Source organism: Argiope bruennichi, chromosome X1 (genome assembly GCF_947563725.1).
Source record: "Argiope bruennichi chromosome X1, qqArgBrue1.1, whole genome shotgun sequence".
Taxonomy (NCBI): Eukaryota; Metazoa; Arthropoda; class Arachnida; order Araneae; family Araneidae; genus Argiope; species Argiope bruennichi.
In genome coordinates, this window is record NC_079162.1 from 82922018 (window position 1) to 82943475 (window position 21458).

Here is a 21458-nt window from a genome sequence, read left to right on the forward strand (position 1 = left end):
CATCGTTGATGTTGTGCATAGTATCGAAAAGGAATACAGGGAAAGATAACATGTCAAATCCAAGAACGTCAAATTTCATGCCCTAAAATAAACTGATTTCGAAATTTTTAGTCAAAGAACCATCATTTAAAGCTGAATTTTTATGGGCATCAGAGCTTGTTGTGTCGCATTTGTTCTTTAATGTATTCAATGATATAGAGGAAATATTTTTACATATGTTCACTGTAATTGAAAATTTTAAAAATGTAGGTTAGGCCGTACAAAAATGGTCCTTATTTAATCTTTAACAAGTACTTTATTTGTTAAGAATTAGCATCCATGAAACTGATGGCTGCAATTTCTGCTGAAATCGATGTCCAAATACATGAATTGAAAAAAATGATTAAGTAAATAAATAATCTTGCTTTGTAGCTTTTTTTAAAGATTAATCATTAAACGATTTGTATCATAACTAAAAATTTTGCATTTTATATCACCTGAATCCTTAATTTTGTGACTTACAGTTAAAGAACATGAAATGTTATATTTCACCCCCCTTGATATATAACTTTTGTCCTGCTAAATTCTATACGGTGAATAAAGAAATTATTTTATATATAATTATAACCTTTTTTTTTAATATGGTATTACTTCGAATAATGTTAAATTGTTGCTTCCTTTCCTTGCTTTCTTCACTCCTTTGAATCATATTGCATTATAACGAGTACATGAGTGCTATCCGCGCATCCTGAATATACGTACAGGGAAAAAAACCAATGATTTTTTTTTTCTTCCAGATTTGATCTCAATCCTGTCCCGAAGTCCATACATCTAAATTCTGATAGAATTAGTTAATAAAACCGCAATATCAATCACTGTCTAGGGAGGGAGTCCCAGCGCGAACATCTGTAGAAAACTCTTAAGCCTCCAAACTCCCCTCAAATCTGCAATCTAACTACAGGTGCTATAGCTGATTAATTTTTGCTGTTCGTTTTCCTATCTAATAAGATTTCCAATTTCTATCATTTTTGAACAAAAATAAATAAGTTGGATAACACTTATAAATTTTGTTGCGAATTGTGATGGGCGAGGATAGAACCTTGGACCTTGTGATTCGCAGCCCAGTAATATGACCATGATACAAAAGCAATTGCTCTGGTAGCGTAGCTGTTAACTGGCTTATAAGCGTTCACCACAGACTCTCCCTCCAGTGAGTCGGAGGGGAGACGAACGATATGGCTGTTGAGTGTTGATGTATTAGCTGTCGATTCTAATGCGCCTGTACCCATTTGAATAGCGCCAAGCGTTATAGAGAGTGTGTGTGGTTGCTGTTGTGCCAAGTGAGTCTGACGACTTTAGTTTTGTTGTGGGTAGATGGCGACACAACAGCTGTACGAAGGTCGAAGGATTATCGTCGTAGGTCACCAATGTTGCGAATTGTGATGAGCGAGGATAGAACCTGGGACTTTGTGGTTCGCAGCCAAGTAACATGACCATGATACAAAAGCAATTGCTCGGGTAGCGTAGCTGTTAACTGGCTTATAAGCTTTCACCATAGTTTCCACAGTAAATTTGAATTTTCAAGCATATGAATTATTTAAAATAAATCATACTATTCATAAAAAATCCAAAATGAATCTCAAATAGAGAAAAATGTAAAATTTCTTTTACGAAAACGTCATGGGAAAAAAAAATCGCATTTCGGTTTTATTTAATAACTATTGAAAGCTTTGAGAAGTTAAAATCGAAATAATAGCGTTGATATACTTTTATGCAAAGTTAGATTCGTAGTATACTATGAAATTATTTGGCACAATTGGAATTCTTTACAACATTGTATTGCCACGTAGTTACTTTAGCGTGGAACTCAATGACACACAAGAAGTAACGCTAAACCGATTTACTAACTTAAATCAAGGAGCGAAGTACAAATACAAGCTAATACAATTCAGAACTCAAAAACCGTGACTGAGAGATCTCCAGCTTTTATACCAGCAGGGAAAGTTCCAGAATACTTTTCTGGAGACAGTAAGAAAAGTCCAGAGCACTTATCTGGTAAACTAAAGAAAGGTCCAGAATCTTCTAGAACACAAAATAAAGGAGAACATAAATCATGGAATTAAATGAATATTTACACAAACATTTAACTTTATTGTCCCTAGCGGGATTCGAACTCACGATTTCTAGATTACGAGACCAGTGTAATGACCACTCGGCTATAGAGAATCGTCTGCTCTTTTTCAATGCGGCAATATTGTAAACCTATATTCCACAAAAGATGTAAAAATATACTTATAATGTAATGATTTAAAGTGAAGCTATTTCTTACGGGATTAAAATAACGTATATCGGAAATACAATTAGTGAGGCAACTACAATTTGTCTGATTATTTTTTGTTGAGAATTGCGCTTTAAAAAGAAGAAAAAAAAGTGACTCCTAACTTCTTCCCAATATAAAATTAGTAACACTGGACTCTGCTACTCTAAAACAAATAAAGTCACCTGTTTTGGTTCGTCGTGGATCTAATGACTACTACTTTTTCTTTTTATAAATATAATAATATCATTACTTTTGATAATTTATCGAAAGAAATCTTTTAATAATTATCGGATTTGTTTTTTTAAGGCGGAAGTTGTTTTTTTTAAATATTTCTTCAGCTTCTAAAATATTTTAAGATATTATTTATTTGACAACGAGGAGATTATTTTTAATTAGAGAAATTTTTTAACAGATAATTTAAAGTTATTGTTATAAAAATTAGGACAAACTTATTGAAATCCCACGGTTTTTAAAATTTTGCCCTCCTAAAAATGTGCACGTTTTTATTTTGAATTCGTTAGTATTAACGTTTCAACATGGTAGTTTTCGCAAATATTATAAAAAGGATAATATTTATAGGACTATTTCCTATCATTTATTGCGTTTTAATCAAAAAATCATTTAAAAATGTATTTAGTTTGAAACAGTAGTTGATGACACCTTCATTAATATATATATATATATATATATATATATATATATATATATATATATATATATATATCTGAATTACAAATACTAATTTAAATATGGCAGTCATTTTGTGTACGTGTGTAATTCTTAGCTTATTATTAAGTGTTTAAACATTTTAGTGTTAAACATTTAGAGAAAAGTAAAAAAAAAAAAATTTAGTTTTAATAAATTTTATTTCGGAGAATTGACACTTTCTTTCATGGCATTGAAATTTTTTATAATTAATTTTCTTCAAGCCAAACTGACTTCCCCAGAAGAATTAAGATTTAACGTGTCAAAGCCTTAGAAAAGTGTAATTAAATTCAAATTTTATCGAGGTTGTAACGTTTCCAGATGTGGATCCTTTTTACTAGGGGAGTCATTGTATCTGGTTAATTGTTATTATATCCAGGTGTGGGGAAACAAATGGGTATCCCGTCATTTCAAATCGAAACATCATGTCTTCAAGGGAGAGGAACGTCAAAACATACAGATGCTAACTTTTTCCCCCATTTATAAAGAGACTCCTCTAGTCATGAAGAGCCGATCAACCACCAGCAACTATTGTCTTTAAAAGTTCAACCCATATGCACTTCAGCCTTCGTTATCTGCGAATTGATTGTAATCGACATATGCTCAAGAGGCGGTCGGCCACAAAGATGGTTCCTTAATAGACACTCCTTCAATCTAATTTTATACCATTGAGGACGCGTTGCTGAGCAGCTATTGGGTCATAGGGAACTCAGGTACACTAATGAGAAATCGGAGGCGGTTATCTGAAGAAAAAAATGCTGTTTTTCTATAGAGAAAAAGAGAAGAAAATTCTTCGTATTAGATAGAATTCGAAGTACGGAGAAATTGTTCCTGCTTTTTTGAGAAACTCCGTGTGTATTAGGGCCCTCCCGATAAAGATCGGTGGATTTCTGGAGCAGCCACGGAGCTAGCTGCGTGTTAACGGTTTTTTGGTGACTTATTTTCCGCTTATTGATCGAGAAACTATTTCGTCAGGGAACTGATGTTTGATTTTTGTAAATAATCTTAATCTAGATGAGAATAAGTTGTTCGTTTTAAATAGATCGGGCTATGAATAAAAGAATTATTTTGTTACGCTACTCTTTTATTTGGTCTGTTTTGGCAAACATATAAAGCCTTATATTAATTACTGCGAGCGGTCGGATAGAACTTTGCACAGTGTCTTTGATTAGATAATGGGATCAATTCATGTGATGTAAAAGTCACATGTCATGAACTTCTGCGTATGGCATTTAAGTTTCATCCCCACCGCTTTCGTCCATTAGTCTGCCATTAATATTCTCCGCCAAGTATGAAGCGGATTTTTTGTTTACATTTGAAGTTGTAATTTGTGAGTCATTTTCTTTCCTCTTATTATGTGTTAAAAGAGAAAATTCTGGTGTGCTCATGGATGTATGATTTAATGCGAAAAACAAGAGTGACTGTCATGATAAAATGTTTTCTTATTTTCCTTTCAACAATCCTGACTTGAGTTGATAGCTTTGGTACAAATTTTTTCAAACCTTCGAAGTCGGTGATATGCTCTGATCCTTTTGAAGAATTCATTCAGTGTGTGTCCATTTATTAAATACAGCTGTTCCATTAATTTGTTAGAAAAACTCTTCGATGTAAAAGAAATCGGTAAGCGATTTGCCGTCAAAAACAATCAAACAAAATTGTGAGTGCATTTCTAATTTACTTTTGACATTTGATGAAATTTCTGGTAATTTTGAATATGCTTAAAAAGTTTTAAAATGTTTACATGAATATTACATTGCCTTTTTCTACAAAATCTTATGTAAATTTAATTAATATAAGTAAACAAACTCCTATTGCAAAAATAACAACTGCTATAATGCTAAACTTAGGTGGAAGTGAATATTACTAGTTTTCTAATTACATTTGCAGATTTGTGATGGATTCAAAGTGAATTTATATCAAACAACTTTTCTATTGTTGAAAATGAAATATCAATAGTTTATTTTATTTAAACTGAAATTGACTGTTATCATAATATGTTACACCATTGTGCACCTCAGTGATTTCTGTTTTAATAAATACATTTCTTTTCATTGAAAATCAATTTCCATATCAGCATCTATTATATAATTTTTATTTGTTACATCTGCTTTCGTTTCAGAAGTGTTTCGATATATCAGGACCTTTAAATCTACTTGATTTCTTCTTTAATTTGGTGAATTACTCGAAAGATGATAAAATCCATCAGAAAATATAGTCACTTGCATTTTAAAACATTTATTTGATTTAGACGCAACATATTTTTATCGATTCACACTCAAAGCACGGCTATGTACAATGCGTATATACAATCAGTTACGAAACATTTTGTCACGTAGAACTATAGTATAGAACTGAATGACACACACAAGAGGTAGAGCTAAACCAATTTATTAACTGAACTCTAAACTCAGAACACAGTAACTGACAAATCTTCTACTTTTATACAAGCAGAGAAAGTTCCAGAATACTCTTCTGGAGACAGTAAGAAAAGTCCAGAGCACTTGTCTGGTAAACTAAAGAAATGTTCAGTATCTTCTGGAACATGAAATAAAGGAAAACATAAAAATCAAGGAATTAAGTATTTACATACACTATTATTCGCATTGTCTCTAGCGGCATTCGAAACCAGTTCTCTTGATCATGAGACCAGTGCCATGACCATTCGGCCATGGAGATTCGACTGTCTTTCTTCAATGGGGCATTGCTCCCTCCTTAGATGAACAGCGTCTCGATGATATGACATTTCATTGTGTGGCTCTAGTTCTCGATCGAGTCACAGGACCAGTATAAGTTGTCGTGTCTTCACGGTGAGTAGTTTCTTGAGAAATGTCTCTTTCCGGAACCTCCATTATTTTATAAGAATGTTGGACTTCTTGTTCTTCTGGGTCATGGTATGGCTTCATGCGTAAAACGTGGACAATTTCCTTCGGTTTCCGCTTTCTAGAATTAGGATCGAAATCGGCTACTTCATAAGTGACGTCGGTCAACCGCCACAAAACTTGATAAGGGCCTCTTGAGGAGCTTCTCGGAAAGCCATTTTTTACGAACTGGAATAAAAAACCACACTAAATCCCCTGGTTCGTATGCCACTATCCGATGTTTGGAGTCATAATGCCGGCGATCTTTCTGCTGAGCCTCGAGAGTTCGTGCACGAGCTAATTGCCTCGATTCTTCTGCCTTATTGATCCGATGACTTACATAATCGTCTTCTTGGCTGAAGTCGTTGGGGCAGAGAGGAAACATCGTATCCAAAGGCGTTTCAGCTTCTCGCCCATGTAGTAGGTAGAAGGGCGTAAAACCTGTCGTGTCTTGCTTGGCAGTGTTGTAGGCGAATGTGACGAACGGCAATATCTGGTCCCAGTTCTTCTGTTCGACATCAACATACATAGAAAGCATATCTGCTAGCGTTTTGTTGAATCGCTCTGTGAGGCCATTTGTTTGCGGATGATAGGCTGTAGTCATTCGATGAGTGATATTGCACAGTCTATTAATGAAGCAACCTCTTGCCGTCCAATATCACTCCTCCCAACAATAGGCAAAGTCTTGGAGAAGCTCCTAACCCAAAGACTCACCTACCACCTAGAAAAGAACAACCATATATGCAATAGACAATATGAATTCCGTGAAGGGAAATCAGTGGACATGGCCATTGACAACTTAATGAGGGAAATCAAACTGGCAAAACAAAACAAGAACCACGTCCTCCTGCTCTCAATTGATATCAAGGGTGCGTTCGACAACATTCAACATGCTGCAATCGAAGATTACCTAAATAATAGCAATAGCCCTGCCAACTTGATAGAAATTTTCAAAGACATACTTAAAAATAGAAAAGTCGTCCTCAGCACAGCAGAAGGACCAGCAGAAAGAGAACAGAAACAAGGCTGCCCACAGGGATCCTGCAGTGGCCCTGCTCTCTGGAACCTGGTAGCAAATGAAATCCTTCAGCAGGATTGGCCACGCAACACCACCATCCAGGCTTTTGCTGACGACTTTGCTATAATAACTCACGCCCCAACCAGGAAAGAAATTGAGAACCAAACACACGCAGCAATAGAAAAATTCTCCAAATGGGCAAATAAAAACAAGTTGGAAATAGCCATTAATAAAACCAATTATATCTTCCTCAGTAAAATAGTAAGAGGCCCATCAATAAAATGGAACGGCACAGCGATCAAAAGAAAAAAATCAATAAAATACCTAGGAATTCAAATAGACGACAAACTCAATTGGAACGCACACCTTCGATATCAAGCAACAAGAGCAGCTATCCTCCACCAAAATCTCCTAAAAATAGCAGGGAAATCCTGGGGAATTAAGCAGGCACAAAGAAAAACCCTCTACTCAACTGTAATAGAAAGAGTACTTGTACACGGCGCAGCCATCTGGTGCCAAGATCCCACCGAGAGGATGAAACGGAAACTTGCAGCCATCCAACGACCGTTTCTACTAGCCATATCGGGAGCCTATAGAACTACCTCAACAGCAGCCCTACAAATAATTTTGGGAATCCCCCCTCTCCACCTCCAACTACAAAGAGAGGCAAAGGGCATCTCGTTATATAGGCTCAAAACCCCGACCAACAACTGCGATCTTCAAATTAGCCAACTAGAAATAGATTGTAAGATTTCAGGCTGGACTTCTCATCCCTCGGTACACCTAGAAGATCACCAGATTTCACATGACGACGGAGGCTTGAGAACGGACCCGAATGGAATTTACACAGATGGATCGAAGACGGACAAGGGAGTAGGAGCAGCGTACTGTGTCTTCAACAATGGAGTAACTACAACAACTTGGGCAACAAAACTGGCCCACCACAATACAGTATTTCAAGCTGAGATCCTGGCCCTATACAAGGCCGCAGAATTCCTGAAGTCCACATCAGCAACATCTACCATCTACGTCGACAATAGGGCCAGCATCTTAGCAGCAAAAAATCCAAAATCCAATAACAAATGTGCCAGGAAAATCTTTGCAATACTCTCTACAAATGCAAACATAAAGATATCCTGGATTAAAGCCCACGCTGGATATGCAGGTAATGAGAAAGCGGATAGACTTGCCAAACAAGCTGCTGATTCAGACAGCCCTATCCAGCCCGAACTATACCCAATTTCATTCATAAAGTCCAGTCTAAAACGAACCATGTTGGAAAAGTGGCAAACGGAATGGGACAATGGCGAAACTGGAAGACTCATCTACCAGCTTCTTCCAAAAGCCACTCAACAACTTACGCCCTGGAGAAGGGAAGAAATTCTCTTCTTCACAGGCCATGGCCCATTTCCCACCTACTTAAAAAGGTTCAATTTAGCAGACAAACCTTACTGCACCTGCGGCGAAGTGGGGTCACCACTCCACTACGCAACAGAATGCATTTTAACTACATCTTATCACCTAACGAAACCATCAGCTAACCTTCAACAGGCCTGGTTCTCCAGGGTAGCAGATAACTCTCTCAGTAGGGCCAAGATCAGAAAAATGGTTCAATTCCTGCATGAAGAGTCACAGCTGTTCAGATACTGACCGCCACTCCTATAACATCGGAAAACCCATCTCACCACCTGCACGACAAGACTTCCACCCAGGCCCGGAAACTCCAACCACCAACGCAGCGCATCCTCAAGCTCAGACAACTCCATTCAGTCCTGCATAGCCCATGACATCCCTGCTCCAACCCAACCTAAAACCAACCATTCCTGCTCTAACCCAGCCAAGTCAGCTCCTCACCAGTCTAACCGAATTCAGCTCGCCAATGCAACCCACTGCAGCCTAAAAATCTTTAACCCAGCCAACTACAACTCAGCCAACATCAGCTCCACATCATCAGCCCAATCACCATTACCTCCACATCATTAGCTTAGCCATCTGCAACTCTCACTCTCCATGTCCACCCAACTCACTCTCCATGTCCACCCAACTGTTTAAATAATCGTTAAGATTATAGTCGCAGGGGCATGGAGAGGTGTTAAGGTGTGTAGCTTCCGCCGTCGGTAAAGCTCTGGTGACTGCGTACCGTGTCAAATAATCAGTGCATACTACAATCCATTTGTTGCCGTCGTCAGATTTTGGAAATCGTCCTAGAAGGACGATTCCGATGCGAAGGAAAAGAGCAGCAGCTGGTGGAATAGGCACGAGACGAACTGGTGGCTTCTGAGGAATAGATTTTCTCCTTTGACATTCTCGCAAGTGCATCACATATCTTCGAACATTTCTGTACAAACCTTTCCAATGAAATCGCTTTCTTATTCTGCCATACGTCCTGGTGAATCCTAGATGTCCAGCGGTAGGGTCGTCATGGAGAGATTCTAGAATACTGGAGTCGTAAATGCTTCGGGATTACTGGTAGGAATTTCCTTCCGGATGGATCAAAATTCTTCTTGTAGAGGACTCCTTCGACTAATTCAAAGTTTCCCAACCTACTTGTTTTGGTACTTTGTTGGTCTCTTATTATTTTTGCCAATACCCGGTCTTTCATCTGTCCTTTTGAGAGATTAGTGAATAAAGTGGCATCTATGTAATCCCCATACCATGAAGCATCGACTTTTAATGGGTTTCTGGACAGACTATTAGCATCTTTGCGTTTCCTTCCACTTTTGTACACCACTAATGCGTCGTATTCTTGGAGTCGCAGCGCCCATCTAGCAAGTCTTCCAGAGGGATCCTTCAATCCTGTCAGCCAACACAGGGAATGATGGTCAGTGACGATCTTGAAAGCCTTTCCAAAGAGATATGGCCGAAACATAGTTATAGCCCATATGGCCGCAAGACATTCTTTTTCAGTTGTGGAATAGTTTTAATCAGCCTTCGTCAGAGTGCGCGAGGCATAAGCTATTACTTTTTCCTTCCCATCTTGGATTTGGACTAATACTGCGCCGATTCCGTATCCACTCGCGTCGGCGTGAAGTTCCGTTGGTGCAGTTTCGTCATAAAGGCCTAAGACAGGATCGGAGGTAAGATCTTTCTTCAAGGTATTAAAAGCTTCCACTTGTTCAGGTCCCCAACAGAATTCTGTGTCCCCTTTCAGTAACAACTGTAGAGGTTCGGCTTTATGGCAAAAGTCCTTGATAAATCGGCGATAGTATGAGCAAAGTCCCAGAAAGATTCTGATGTCATGGATATTCCTAAGCACGGGAAAGTCACTCACGACCTTTATTTTTTCTGGGTCCGGTCGTACGCCATCACTGGATACTAGGTGTCCGAAGATATTTATCTCTTGTGCTCCAAAGCGACATTTTTTTTGGATTAAGGATAAGGCCGGCGTTCTGTGTACACTGAAGGACGGTATTCAACCTCTAAAGATGTTCATCGAATGTTTCTGAGAACACCACAATGTCATCTAAATAGAAAAGGCACATTGTCCATTTTAAATGTCGCAGAAGATTATCCATCATCCTTTCAAAAGTTGCAGGAGCATTGCATAAGCCAAATGGCATCACTTTAAACTCGCATAATCCCTCAGGTGTAATAAAAGCCGTTTTCTCACGATCGGCTTCCTCGACTTCTATTTGCCAGTAACCGGAGTAGAGATCCATAGACGAAAAATATTTTGCCCCCTTCAGGCAATCCAAGGTGTCGTCAATACGTGGTAATGGATACAAGTCTTTCTTGGTAATTTTGTTGAGTCGGCGATAATCAACACAAAAACGCCAGCTTCCATCTTTTTTCCTGACCAAGACGATTGGAGATGACCATGGACTTTCTGATGGTTGAATGATGTTTTTCTCTAATATTTTGGTTACCTCCTCACTGATAATGTGGCGTTCAGATGGGGACATTCTGTAAGCTCTCTGACTAATAGACAAGTGGTCGCCTGTGTTTATTCGGTGTTTAACATTGAGTTGGTTTCCGTTCTTGAACGTCCTTTTTTGATCGAGAATTTCTGAAAACCTCTGGAGTAGATGAAACATTCTTCTTTTTGGTCGATCCTCAAATCCGGTGCTATCATCGTGGTATAATCGATGACACCCAACTTTGCATTTGAAGTGGTCGTGGAATAAGGCGATCCCTCATCTATGGTATTTACGCAGTCTTCGTGTAAAGGTTCGGCATACCCGATGCACATGCCTTTAGGGATGATCTGAGGTTCTCCTTGTCCGTTGGCAACCCATAGTTCGGCTTTTCCATTAAGGAGCGTAACTATAGTAGACGGAATAGCAACTTCCTTGTTCAAGAGGAGCATCCTATTTCCCTTTACTATTACGTCGATAGCTCGAAGGTTCTTATGGCCTAAGACAGTAATCTTTCTGATAGAACGAGCAGGTACAGTATAGTCTTCTATCGTGAATAAACGGCTGGAGTCTGGAGTTTGGGATTCTCGAAGGATGTCTTGAAACAAGAGCTCCGAACGGCCACAATCTATAACTGCTTGAGAAGCGCCCAAAATGTCCCAACTAAGGATGATATCATGACTGAATTGCAGCAAAACAATAAATTAAAAAGCCTGAGGTCTGCCATTGATTTTGAGACGAAGCGTACATTTTCCCAATGGTCTCACGTAGTTTCCATCGGCGATTTTTAAAAGAACATTGTTAGTTGTTGGAAACATAACTTTCTTCAGTAGGCGACGATACTTCTCCGAGATAACAGAAAATGAGGCTCCAGAGTTCACAAGGGCAGGTACTGGCTCATTGTCGACGATTACTTCAATATTGTTCCAAGACATCTTTGCGGCAATCGGAGGATTTTTGTCACTAGCGGCCTCACCCCCAAGGAAGGTCGCACCACTTAATTTTCCACATTTCTCAGGCTAGGAGATTGACTGGGTCTTCTATATGGCGACGGAGATCTGTAGCGGCGTGTCGGCGATCGTCCTCGTGATGGGCTGGGCGACAAACTTCGGACTGCTGGTCGGCTGTACTCGTCAGCATAGCGTACCTCATTCGACGTCTGACGGCCGAAATCTCTCCTATTAGCCCGATATGCCTCAAAAATAGCTTTGCGATCTCGGCAGTATCGAACTACATGGCCAGGGCGGCTACAATGTAATCAGACGGGTCTTCTATCAGGAGTGCGCCAGACATCTGTCTTACTCTGTGGTTGCTGTGCTACGGGCTTAGGTCGTCTGGCAACATCAGCATAGGAAGGTCGGCATCTTGGTTTGACCTTTGTCCACTCTGGTGCTGTCTGTGACAAAGGAGCCAAAGCATTTTCTACTTCCTCTCGAACAATGGCTTCAATGCCTTGGTCTTGGAGTTCGGGATCAACTACTGGAGATATGAGGCGCTGGACCTCCTCTCGCACTATTTGACGTATTAGTGATGCCGGATCCAGTTTTTCGTCAATTGCAGCCATTGGTATGACATTTGGAAGCCTTTCAAATTTCCTACTCCGGATTCTCTTTTGCTGCATCTCTTCGATCTTTCTACACCATTTAATAAAGTCCTCTGTAGTAGTTATTTCTTTCGTCAGTAGTGCCTGGTAAACATCTTCGGCGACACCTTTCGTAAGATGAGACACTTTCTCTTCTTCTGACATATCTGGTTTGACTTGATGGCATAACCCTAACACGCTTTGGATGTACGACTGCGTGCTTTCGCCAGATTTTTGAGCTCTACTCTTTAGCTCCTCTTCTGCCTTCTTTACATAGTGCTGTGTTTCTCCAAATGCCTCTTTTAGCATTGATTTGAAAATATCCCAGGAAGTCAATTTTTCTTCATTATTTTCGAACCATTGCTTTGCTGTGCCATCCAGGAAAAAGAACACATTTGCTAGACAAGTCATGTCATCCCATCTGTTGAATTTTAATACTCTGTCGTATTCCTTCAGCTATTTGCTTGGGTCTTGTCCCACGTCTCCTTTAAATACAGATGGATTTCTGCATTGTGGCTGTGCAGATGTCAGGTTTAGTTTCCTTTCTGCAGGCATTTTTCTTGTCTTTCTGGGTGGTGGGAAATAAAGTCCAAATTCTGGTTCAAGGCCTTTAAGGCGATCGCTTCTTAGCAAATTCGTTTCCACGCTGATTGGAATCGTACCCGGCTCCTCCACCAAAGAATGTTACGTAGAACTATAGTATAAAACTCAATGACACACACAAGAGATAGAGCTAAACCAATTTATTAACTGAACTCTAAACTCAGAACAGAGTAACTGACAAATCATCTGCTTTTATACAAGCAGAGAAAGTTCCAGAATACTCTTCTGGAGACAGTAAGAAAAGTCCAGAACACTTGTCTGGTAAACTAAAGAAATGTCCAGTATCTTTTGGAACATGAAATAAAGGAAAACATAAAATCAAGTATCTACATATACTATTAATCGCATCGTCTCCAGCGGCATTCGAACCCAGGTCTCTTGATCATGAGACCAGTGCCATGACCATTCGGTTATGGAGATTCGTCTGTCTTTCTTCAATGGGTTTACATTGATAAAACAAGAGCACGCAGACTCGTGAACAGTCCGTTCACTTCAGTTTGTTTTTAAAAGTGGACGGTCTTCTTCACATCCTCCCCACTTTTTGAGTGATTACTGCAACTCAAATCATACATAGTTTGGCTGAATAAATCAAGCTTATTGGGAGCTTTGATACATCTGCCAGTTCGTGTAAATTTACATTCGGTAGCTTTAGGGGTGGAGGAAATGTGAGAAAAATCGCCCTTACATATAGTTTCATTTTGAATACTTTTATTCTCGCTCTTTGTGAGAGAATGTATTTCATTAATGTTTAATTCTAGAGGAAAAATTCGCTGCACAGGTCTCAGAGAAACTCCAAACTGTGTTTTTACTTTAACGGTACGAATTTTTCGGTCGCGACCTGGCAACACATCTACCACTATCGCCAAAGGCCAATTCAATCGTTTTTTACTGTCGTCTCCTATAAATACAGCTTCACCAATCTTGGGTTCATGAATGTCTTTTTTCTTATTTTGTTTTTGAATTAATAAACTCAAATATTCTTTTCGGAAACGAAGCCTTAAATCTTTCAGCAACTTAGTTCTATATCTTATCCTTTTTCTTAAACGTTGGGTCTCTACCGTGTCTATGTCATTAGTACTAAAATTTCGATTCTCAATTAAAAACATAGAAGGAGTTAAAGGAATAAAATCATCTGAATTTTCAGAGATATAAGTTAGAGGATGCGAATTTATGACAGACTCGCAGTCACATAACACATTCTCGAGTTCGTCAAAAGACAAGATTGATTTTCCGAGAGAGCGTCTTAACAGTTCTTTGAGAACCCCAATCAACCGTTCCTAAACGCCTCCCCACCAGGAAGCTGTGGGAGGATTAAATTTCCACAAAATTCTACGAATGTTTGCTTCCCAAGTGATTTTTTCCCAATCCAGTTCAGATCATTCATTATTTGCATCTCTGAAATTAGTGCCATTATCTGAGAAGACGGTTCTTGGTCTACCCCTTCTAGCTATAAATCGACGGAATGCCATTAAAAAAGAATCGGTACTTAGAGAAGCCACAAGTTTTAGATGAACAGCTCGGTATACAGCACAAGTGAACAATACAATCCAAACCTTCGAACTGTTCTTCGAGAAAAGTGGTCCCACTAAGTCGACTCCCGTCACTTCAAAGGCCACTGTGTCGGAAACTCGATTTTCAGGCAGCGGACAAAACTCAGTAACCAACGGTTTTGCTTTATAACGTTTACATTTCAAACAACCATTAAGTACATTTCTAATAGTTTTACGTGATTTTAGAATCCAAAATTTTTCTCTTAAAATAGACAGCATAATCTGAGTTTCAGCATGACAATTTTTTCTGTGCACAGATTCAATCAAACACTTAGTAAATATACAATCACTTGGCAAAAGAATTGGACTCAAAAAGTATGGTACATCTTTACGTTCAGTTATATGTGTCTTAATTCTTAAAATACCAACATCATCTTTAAAAATGTCAACTGACGATATCGAACTTTTATCAGCAAAATATTGGTTTTGGATTAAACGTATCATTACAGTTTCTGCGCTTTCGATTTCTGACAGAGAAAGTTTTGAAGATTTAGAAATAGAATTTTTCTTACAGTTATTTATGAAACGTAAAGTCCATGCAACCACATTTAGAATTTTATCATAATCAGAAAACCTAGAGGCATACCAGGGGGTTGTCTCTTCTGACAAATTTACACTACTTAATTTGGTTTTTCTACTTTCTGTCTCTATCTCGTTAATCTCATAGCAAATATTATCTAATGGCCAGCATTCCGAGGGCATTAAAAGCCAATTGGGCCATTGCACCATTCAGACTTCAGCATATATTTAATAGAGCAACCTCTTGATAATAAATCAGCCGGGCTAATATTTCCTGGCACATGGCGCCATATCTGAGATCTAGATAACTGTTTGATTTCTTTCATTCTATTCTTAACAAAAACTGACCAATCTCCTTGCTCCTTGATCCACCAAAGAGCAACTGAAGAATCAGTCCAGAACGTGATTCTCATATCTGGTAAGTCAGGGGCATTGCGAACAGAATTCGACAACCTTGCCCCAATGCAACATGCCATCAGTTCGAGGCGCGGTATGCTCAAAGTTTTCAAGGGAGCAACTCTAGATTTCGCCCGTACCAAATTAACTTTTACTCCATCCGAATCAACAGATCGTACAAAAATACAGGCTGCATATGCTTTTTTACTGGCATCTACAAAAACATGAAATTCAGAAGTTTCTAGAATTACCATATAACGCGGAATTTTTACATTGTTCAATAAAGATATATCAGTTAACCATTTACAAAACTCTTCAATAAAATAACTTGGGAGTATTTCGTCCCAAGAAATTTTACTTTTCCAAGTTTCCTGTAACAGAGATTTGGAGTAAAGTGGCTGGGATTAAAATACCAATGGGATCAAATATTTGCTGTACAAGAGACAAAATTAATCTTTTAGTAACTCTAGTTTCACAAGTTAAAGTTTTGAAAGTAATGTTACGCATTAGAGAATCATTATCAAGATCCCAACGTATACCTAAAACACAAGTTACACCAGATGATTTGCACATATATTCACATGGAAAATTACTTTCCCATCCTCGGAGATTGAAGCAAGCTCTCGACATCACCTTTTGCGCTGTTTCAATAAAATGTTTTTCTTCAGTAACATTAGTCACACTTATAAAACAGTTATCCACATAAAATGAATGTCTTAATTTCCGCACCACGTCAGCAAAGTCATGAGGAGCGTGATCAAGGAGGTGTTCAATTGATGCACTTAAAACAAAAGAGCTAGAAGTAACTCCGAATACAACCTTAGAGTGCCTATAATTTTCTCCTTCATTACTAGGATAGAAAAAACGAAGATAATCCATATCATGTGGAGAAATCCCAATTTGAAGAAAGGCCTTTTCTATGGCTGCACTTAAACCTATTGGGAACATTCTGAATCTATCAAGAATATCAGGTAATAATTCGATTAAATTGGGCCCAGTAAATAAACATTGGTTTAAAGACGGTTTTCCCTTTTCTCGTGCCGACGCATCGAAAACTGGTCTTATCTTAGTGCTTTGGCTACTGTTTTTAATAACAGGTCTATGCGAAAGATAATGGCATTTTTTGTTTAATTCTAATTCTGGGACTCTTTCAATAATTTTTAAATTTTCCCATTCATTGAATATTTTTTGATATTCGTAAAGATAAACATTATTTCGCGCTCTCGTTATAGTTTTCTCATGTCGTTTCGACGCTAATTCTTTATTATCTGGCAAGTTTGAAGAATCTAATTTCCATGGTAATTCCACTTCGTACCTGCCATCGGAAAGAATAGTTAATTTTTCATGGAACTCTTTTAACTGCTCGTCAAATAATTTCCTTTTTGAAACATTTTCAATGGGATCACGAATACCTAAAAAATCAATTTCCCACAATTCTTTTAAGGAAATATCATTCGCATACAAAGACAGAACTGTTTGCACAGAAGAATCTACAACTATTTCATCATCACTGGAACCGAGTCCAGTTTCTTTGCCAACAACAGTCCATCCTAATTTTGAATGAATTGCAGCTAAGCCAAAATTTAACTGAACACACTTTCCCGTTAATAATTTCCCAATGAGATCTGCTCCTAATAAAAGCTCAATTTCATCTTCGCTACAAAAAGCATCAGATAATTCGATATTATTTATTCTTAAATTCTCTATTATATGCTGATTTTCTATTTTAGGAACAAAACCACAAATCTTACGTTCAGAAAAAACTTCACTGCACAATTTGAATGAGCCATTTAAATCATTAATTCCTATCGCATATATACCATGCTCTAATGGAGCAATTCCTTTCCCACCGAATACGCCCTGAATTAACTTTTCACGTCTGAGAGGTTTTAGTTTCAAGTACTTAATAACTCTATCACTAACGTATGAACGGGAAGATGCACTGTCTAAGAGTCTCCGAACTCGAATTTTATTTCTCTGACCTATAATTTCTACACAGATAGTTTGCAAATATATTTTATCTTTATAATTATTATTCGACAGATTATTTGCAACTTCTTTACTTTTATTAGTTTTAAATGAATTAATTTCTTTTTTATCAGAACACATTAAAGTTACATGCTGATTATTACATTTTAAACATTTCAGTTTAACTCTGCATTTTCAACTAATATGGCCGTAATTCAAACATTTAAAACAAATTCCCTTTTTAAACAATGTTTGTTTCTTTTCATCATAAGAAATTTTTTGAGCCAAAAGGCAATCTTCTCACAAAATACACAATTTGGCTTACCTTTGGGTATCCCGTCGTGAGAAGCATTTGTACTTACTAACATGGCTGTCGTTGCTACATCCGGGACATTTGCAACTATAATTTTGTTATTATTTCGTTTAACTACTCCATTATTTTTACCAAATCCCTCTCGAGCTAAACTTGTCATCTCCTCCGATTCGACTTCATGACGCACAAAACACATTAATTTTTCGAGAAATCTTTGACTTGTAGAATCATCATTATCTTCCGACACTCGGCTTCTTTCCCAGGCACGTAGAGCACTTTCAGGCAGACATGATTCGACAAGAGGCTCCAGAAAGTCAGCAAATTTTTCTTTCGTGTGTGCCATGCTTTCCAAAGCTCTTAGTTTCGTTTCCAACATGTCGTAGAGGCTCACTAAATCAGGAGAATTCTTTCCGTCAGTAGCTTTCTTCATAACAAGAGAAAGAAGATCTCGCACATAGATCTATACTAAAAGATCCTCTCTTCCAAATCTTATTTTCAGCTGTTGAACCGCTTTAGAATAATTTTCAGATGTTATTGGAAAACTGGAAACCAATCTTGCAGCTTTGGATTCAGGCACCATCGCTTGATATAAATACTGGAATTTATCGATTTCAGATAACTCATCCGATTCATGAATTTTAGAAAAAATACTCCAAAATGTGAGGAATTCTTTCGGATCACCAGAAAATTTCTTTAATTCAAATTTCGGTAGTTTCAATTTTGCTGCATTGTTTTTTGAAGAACATTCTGAAACACATCTGGAATTTTTATTCAAGAATGTCGCCACTTTCGATTTCAGTTCGAGATATCTATCTCGGTAATTTTCAGCCGCTTCAAAATCTGTTTCGTATTCGGCCGTGTTCTCTTCTAAAAGTAATGAGGATATTTCGTTTTGAATCTCATCCAAACGAGAAAATTTATCTTTTAGTTGTGAATTTAATACGTGAAGTTTATCAGTATCCTTGGCGTCAGTTTCAAGTATCGCCAAGAGTTGCGCCAAATTCCTCACTGCATTGGTAAATGAAGTTCTTAGCGACTTTTGCTTCTTTTTAAGAGCATCCATGATTTCAAATGCAGATAATATTCTATAAATCACTCAACAGATTAAAATGTCCTATCACGGACGCCACAAATGTTACATCTGCTTTCGTTTCAGAAGTGTTTCGATATATCAGGACCTCTAAATCTACCCGATTTCTTCTTTAATTTGGTGAATTACTCAAAAGATGACAAAATCCTTCAGCAAATACAGTCACTTGCATTTTAAAACATTTATTTGATTTAGACGCAACATATTTTTATGAATTCACACTCAAAACACGGCTATGTACATGCTTATATACAATCAGTTACGTAACATATTTTACATTGATGAAACAAGAGCACGCAGGCAAATGAACAGTCTGTTCACTTCAGTTTGTTTTTAAACGTGGACGGTCTTCTTCACATATTCCCAACTTCATTGCTACCTTTCACCTGCACCTTTTTTTTTTTTTTTTTCTTTCTATTTCTTTAAAACATCAATTTGAATTATAAAATTCTGTAAAAGCATAAAAGTGTTTCTTTCAACTGCTCTTTATATCCTATTTAACTTATCCCTCTCTCTTTCTATATATATATGTTGTATGTTTTTGTTTTATTTTATGATATTAATTCAATGTAATTTTTATCAATGTAACTTTAGCATTTAAAAAAAAAATTCATAAATGTTCTGCTTTAAAAGTATATTGCTCAACATTATGTTTTTATAGGTGATAAAAAAAACTGTTGTTTAGTATCTAGGATGTTTTTGTTGAATAAATTTGATTTCATCATTTACATTGACATTCTTGTCATACTGTGTTTATATTAATTCTAAGTGTCTAGAAAAATAAATGTTGATAAATAGTAAATAGTTTTTTAGTTTTTTGAATTAGTAACTACATTGAAACATCCATTTGATCATATTTTTTCAAATAATTATCACATATATTTTATCTATCTATATATTTTTTTGTAATGTGTAAATAAAAATTATAAAAGCGTGATTTTGTTTGTTTTCCTTTAATGATTTCTACAAATTAAAATGAAATTATTGATTCATAAGTTGCATAGATTTAAAAAAAGGTATCTATACCTTTTATATTTCATAATTTGAAATTGTTAACATAATTTATTCAATATATACTAATTTGAGTTTCATGTTCTTTCCTCTGAGCAAACTGAAAACATCAAAGTCTCAATATTTATAAAAGTAATTACATAAGAAAAAAAATGTAATAATTTTATTAGTAAGCTTTAAAATATTAATTTATCTAAGAGTAATAATTTATTTTTAAAAAGAATTATATTTATAAGATTCAACATTCAATAATATTTAAATAATATGTAAAAAAATAACATATGTAATTATTCAAAAACACTGCCATAGTCATTTGTCAAAATGTATCCTTTAGATAAAAAAAGGATTTGGGAAAGGAAAGAATAAAGCAGCACCAAACGAATTAAAAAGCGATGTTGATTAATTATGCAAAAACAATTCCATTGAAAATACTAATTAAAATTTTAATATAAGAAATAAAATTATATAACTAAGAAAATTTGGAGAAAATAATTGAAAATAATATCTTTTAAAAAACAGAAGTTTTTAATAATTGATCGACTAGCGTAATATTTACTAAACAATAGTTTCATCAATGTTATCGTCAGACATCACGAAATGGGCAGAACGGTTGGAAACTGAACAGAAGCGGTTTGTTTGGTACCTGACACGTGACAGTGAATTGACCAAATTGCACTTGCGTTTCGGACCCATAAGATTTTTATTCCAAGAAAACTGTTACAACATCTAGGTTGGAAGAAGTTTTATAAGGAATTTGAGCAGTATCTGCCATTAGATCACTGGACTTACTTTCCCGACTTGGAAGTTTCTTTTCCGAAAAACCTTTAAAGTGCCTTCGTTGGATGGAACGTGCATAAGCGACCAGCCGAAGTCATCCATCTCTTTTCAAAGAAACCAGCTCCGAGGAAGGCAGTAGGATGCCCAGCAATCTACGAAACTTCAAGCTTGTTAAATTTCTACTTGGAGAAGCAATTATCAGGTTTTAGAAAAAAATATCGTGAAAAATTATTTCTAAAAATTTAAGAAATTCATATACACTGATGTATAATTAAATTTAATATCTAAATTTGGATTTATAGATTAAGTGTGTATTTATTAATCGTTACTGAGCTTTGCGAATTGTTTGATTGTAGTGTGGATTGAAGTACTAAGTTCAAAAGTTCACGAAGCTAAGTGTAATTTTGTTTCGCTGATAGCAGTATTGAGCTTAAACATAACTTATTGAGAAATTATTTATTGCGTTTAACTGAATTGAAATTAAAATAGAAGAAGAGTTTCTTGAAAATTAGGGAAAAATTGATGGTAATTTATTTATTTTTTTTTGAATTGTGCCGTGTATTTTTGAATGAGAAAGTAACTTTAAGTATGCAATATATGTGGAAAATTAATGTAAAAAATTCAAATTTAATGATATTTTAGTTGTATGTTTTTGTTTCGAAATTGTGAGTATAGTTTTAGTTCCACAGATAATTGTTGAATTTCCTATTTCATTTAAAAAAGGTAGGTGGGGGATGCCTTTCTCAGCAAAATTTAGGAATGTCGATTTGACTATGTTAGCTTAGGAATTAGGAATCGAAATTACCCCTGTTGAGAGAGTGATAAACTTTTACAGGAAGATTAAGGGTTCCCCAAATTTTGAAGAAGAATTTGTTAAAAATCAGTTGGAAGTTATCGATCAGGATCCCGAAACCG

At 36.7% G+C, this 21458-nt stretch overlaps 4 protein-coding genes across 4 annotated transcripts; 1 reads left to right on the plus strand and 3 right to left on the minus strand.

Moving 5' to 3' along the window:
• Positions 1-5971: 5971 nt before the first annotated feature.
• On the minus strand, positions 5972-6466 carry LOC129959303 (uncharacterized). Its single transcript, XM_056072121.1, has one exon. The coding sequence runs from the start codon at positions 6464-6466 to the stop codon at positions 5972-5974; it is 495 nt and encodes a 164-aa protein (XP_055928096.1).
• A 3-nt stretch (positions 6467-6469) lies between these two features.
• LOC129959304 (uncharacterized) lies at positions 6470-8863 on the plus strand. Its single transcript, XM_056072122.1, has 2 exons — positions 6470-8465; positions 8661-8863. Exons 1-2 carry the CDS (start codon positions 6470-6472, stop codon positions 8861-8863), a joined length of 2199 nt encoding a protein of 732 aa, XP_055928097.1.
• A 6307-nt stretch (positions 8864-15170) lies between these two features.
• Positions 15171-18095, minus strand: LOC129959305 (uncharacterized). The gene is made up of 4 exons (XM_056072123.1): positions 17678-18095; positions 16700-17105; positions 15798-16483; positions 15171-15598 (listed from the first exon to the last, which is right to left on the minus strand). The coding sequence occupies exons 1-4, from the start codon at positions 18093-18095 to the stop codon at positions 15171-15173; spliced, it is 1938 nt and encodes a 645-aa protein (XP_055928098.1).
• Positions 18096-18125: 30 nt separating this feature from the next.
• On the minus strand, positions 18126-18728 carry LOC129959307 (uncharacterized). Its single transcript, XM_056072124.1, has one exon. The coding sequence runs from the start codon at positions 18726-18728 to the stop codon at positions 18126-18128; it is 603 nt and encodes a 200-aa protein (XP_055928099.1).
• Between the last annotated feature and the right edge of the window lie 2730 nt (positions 18729-21458).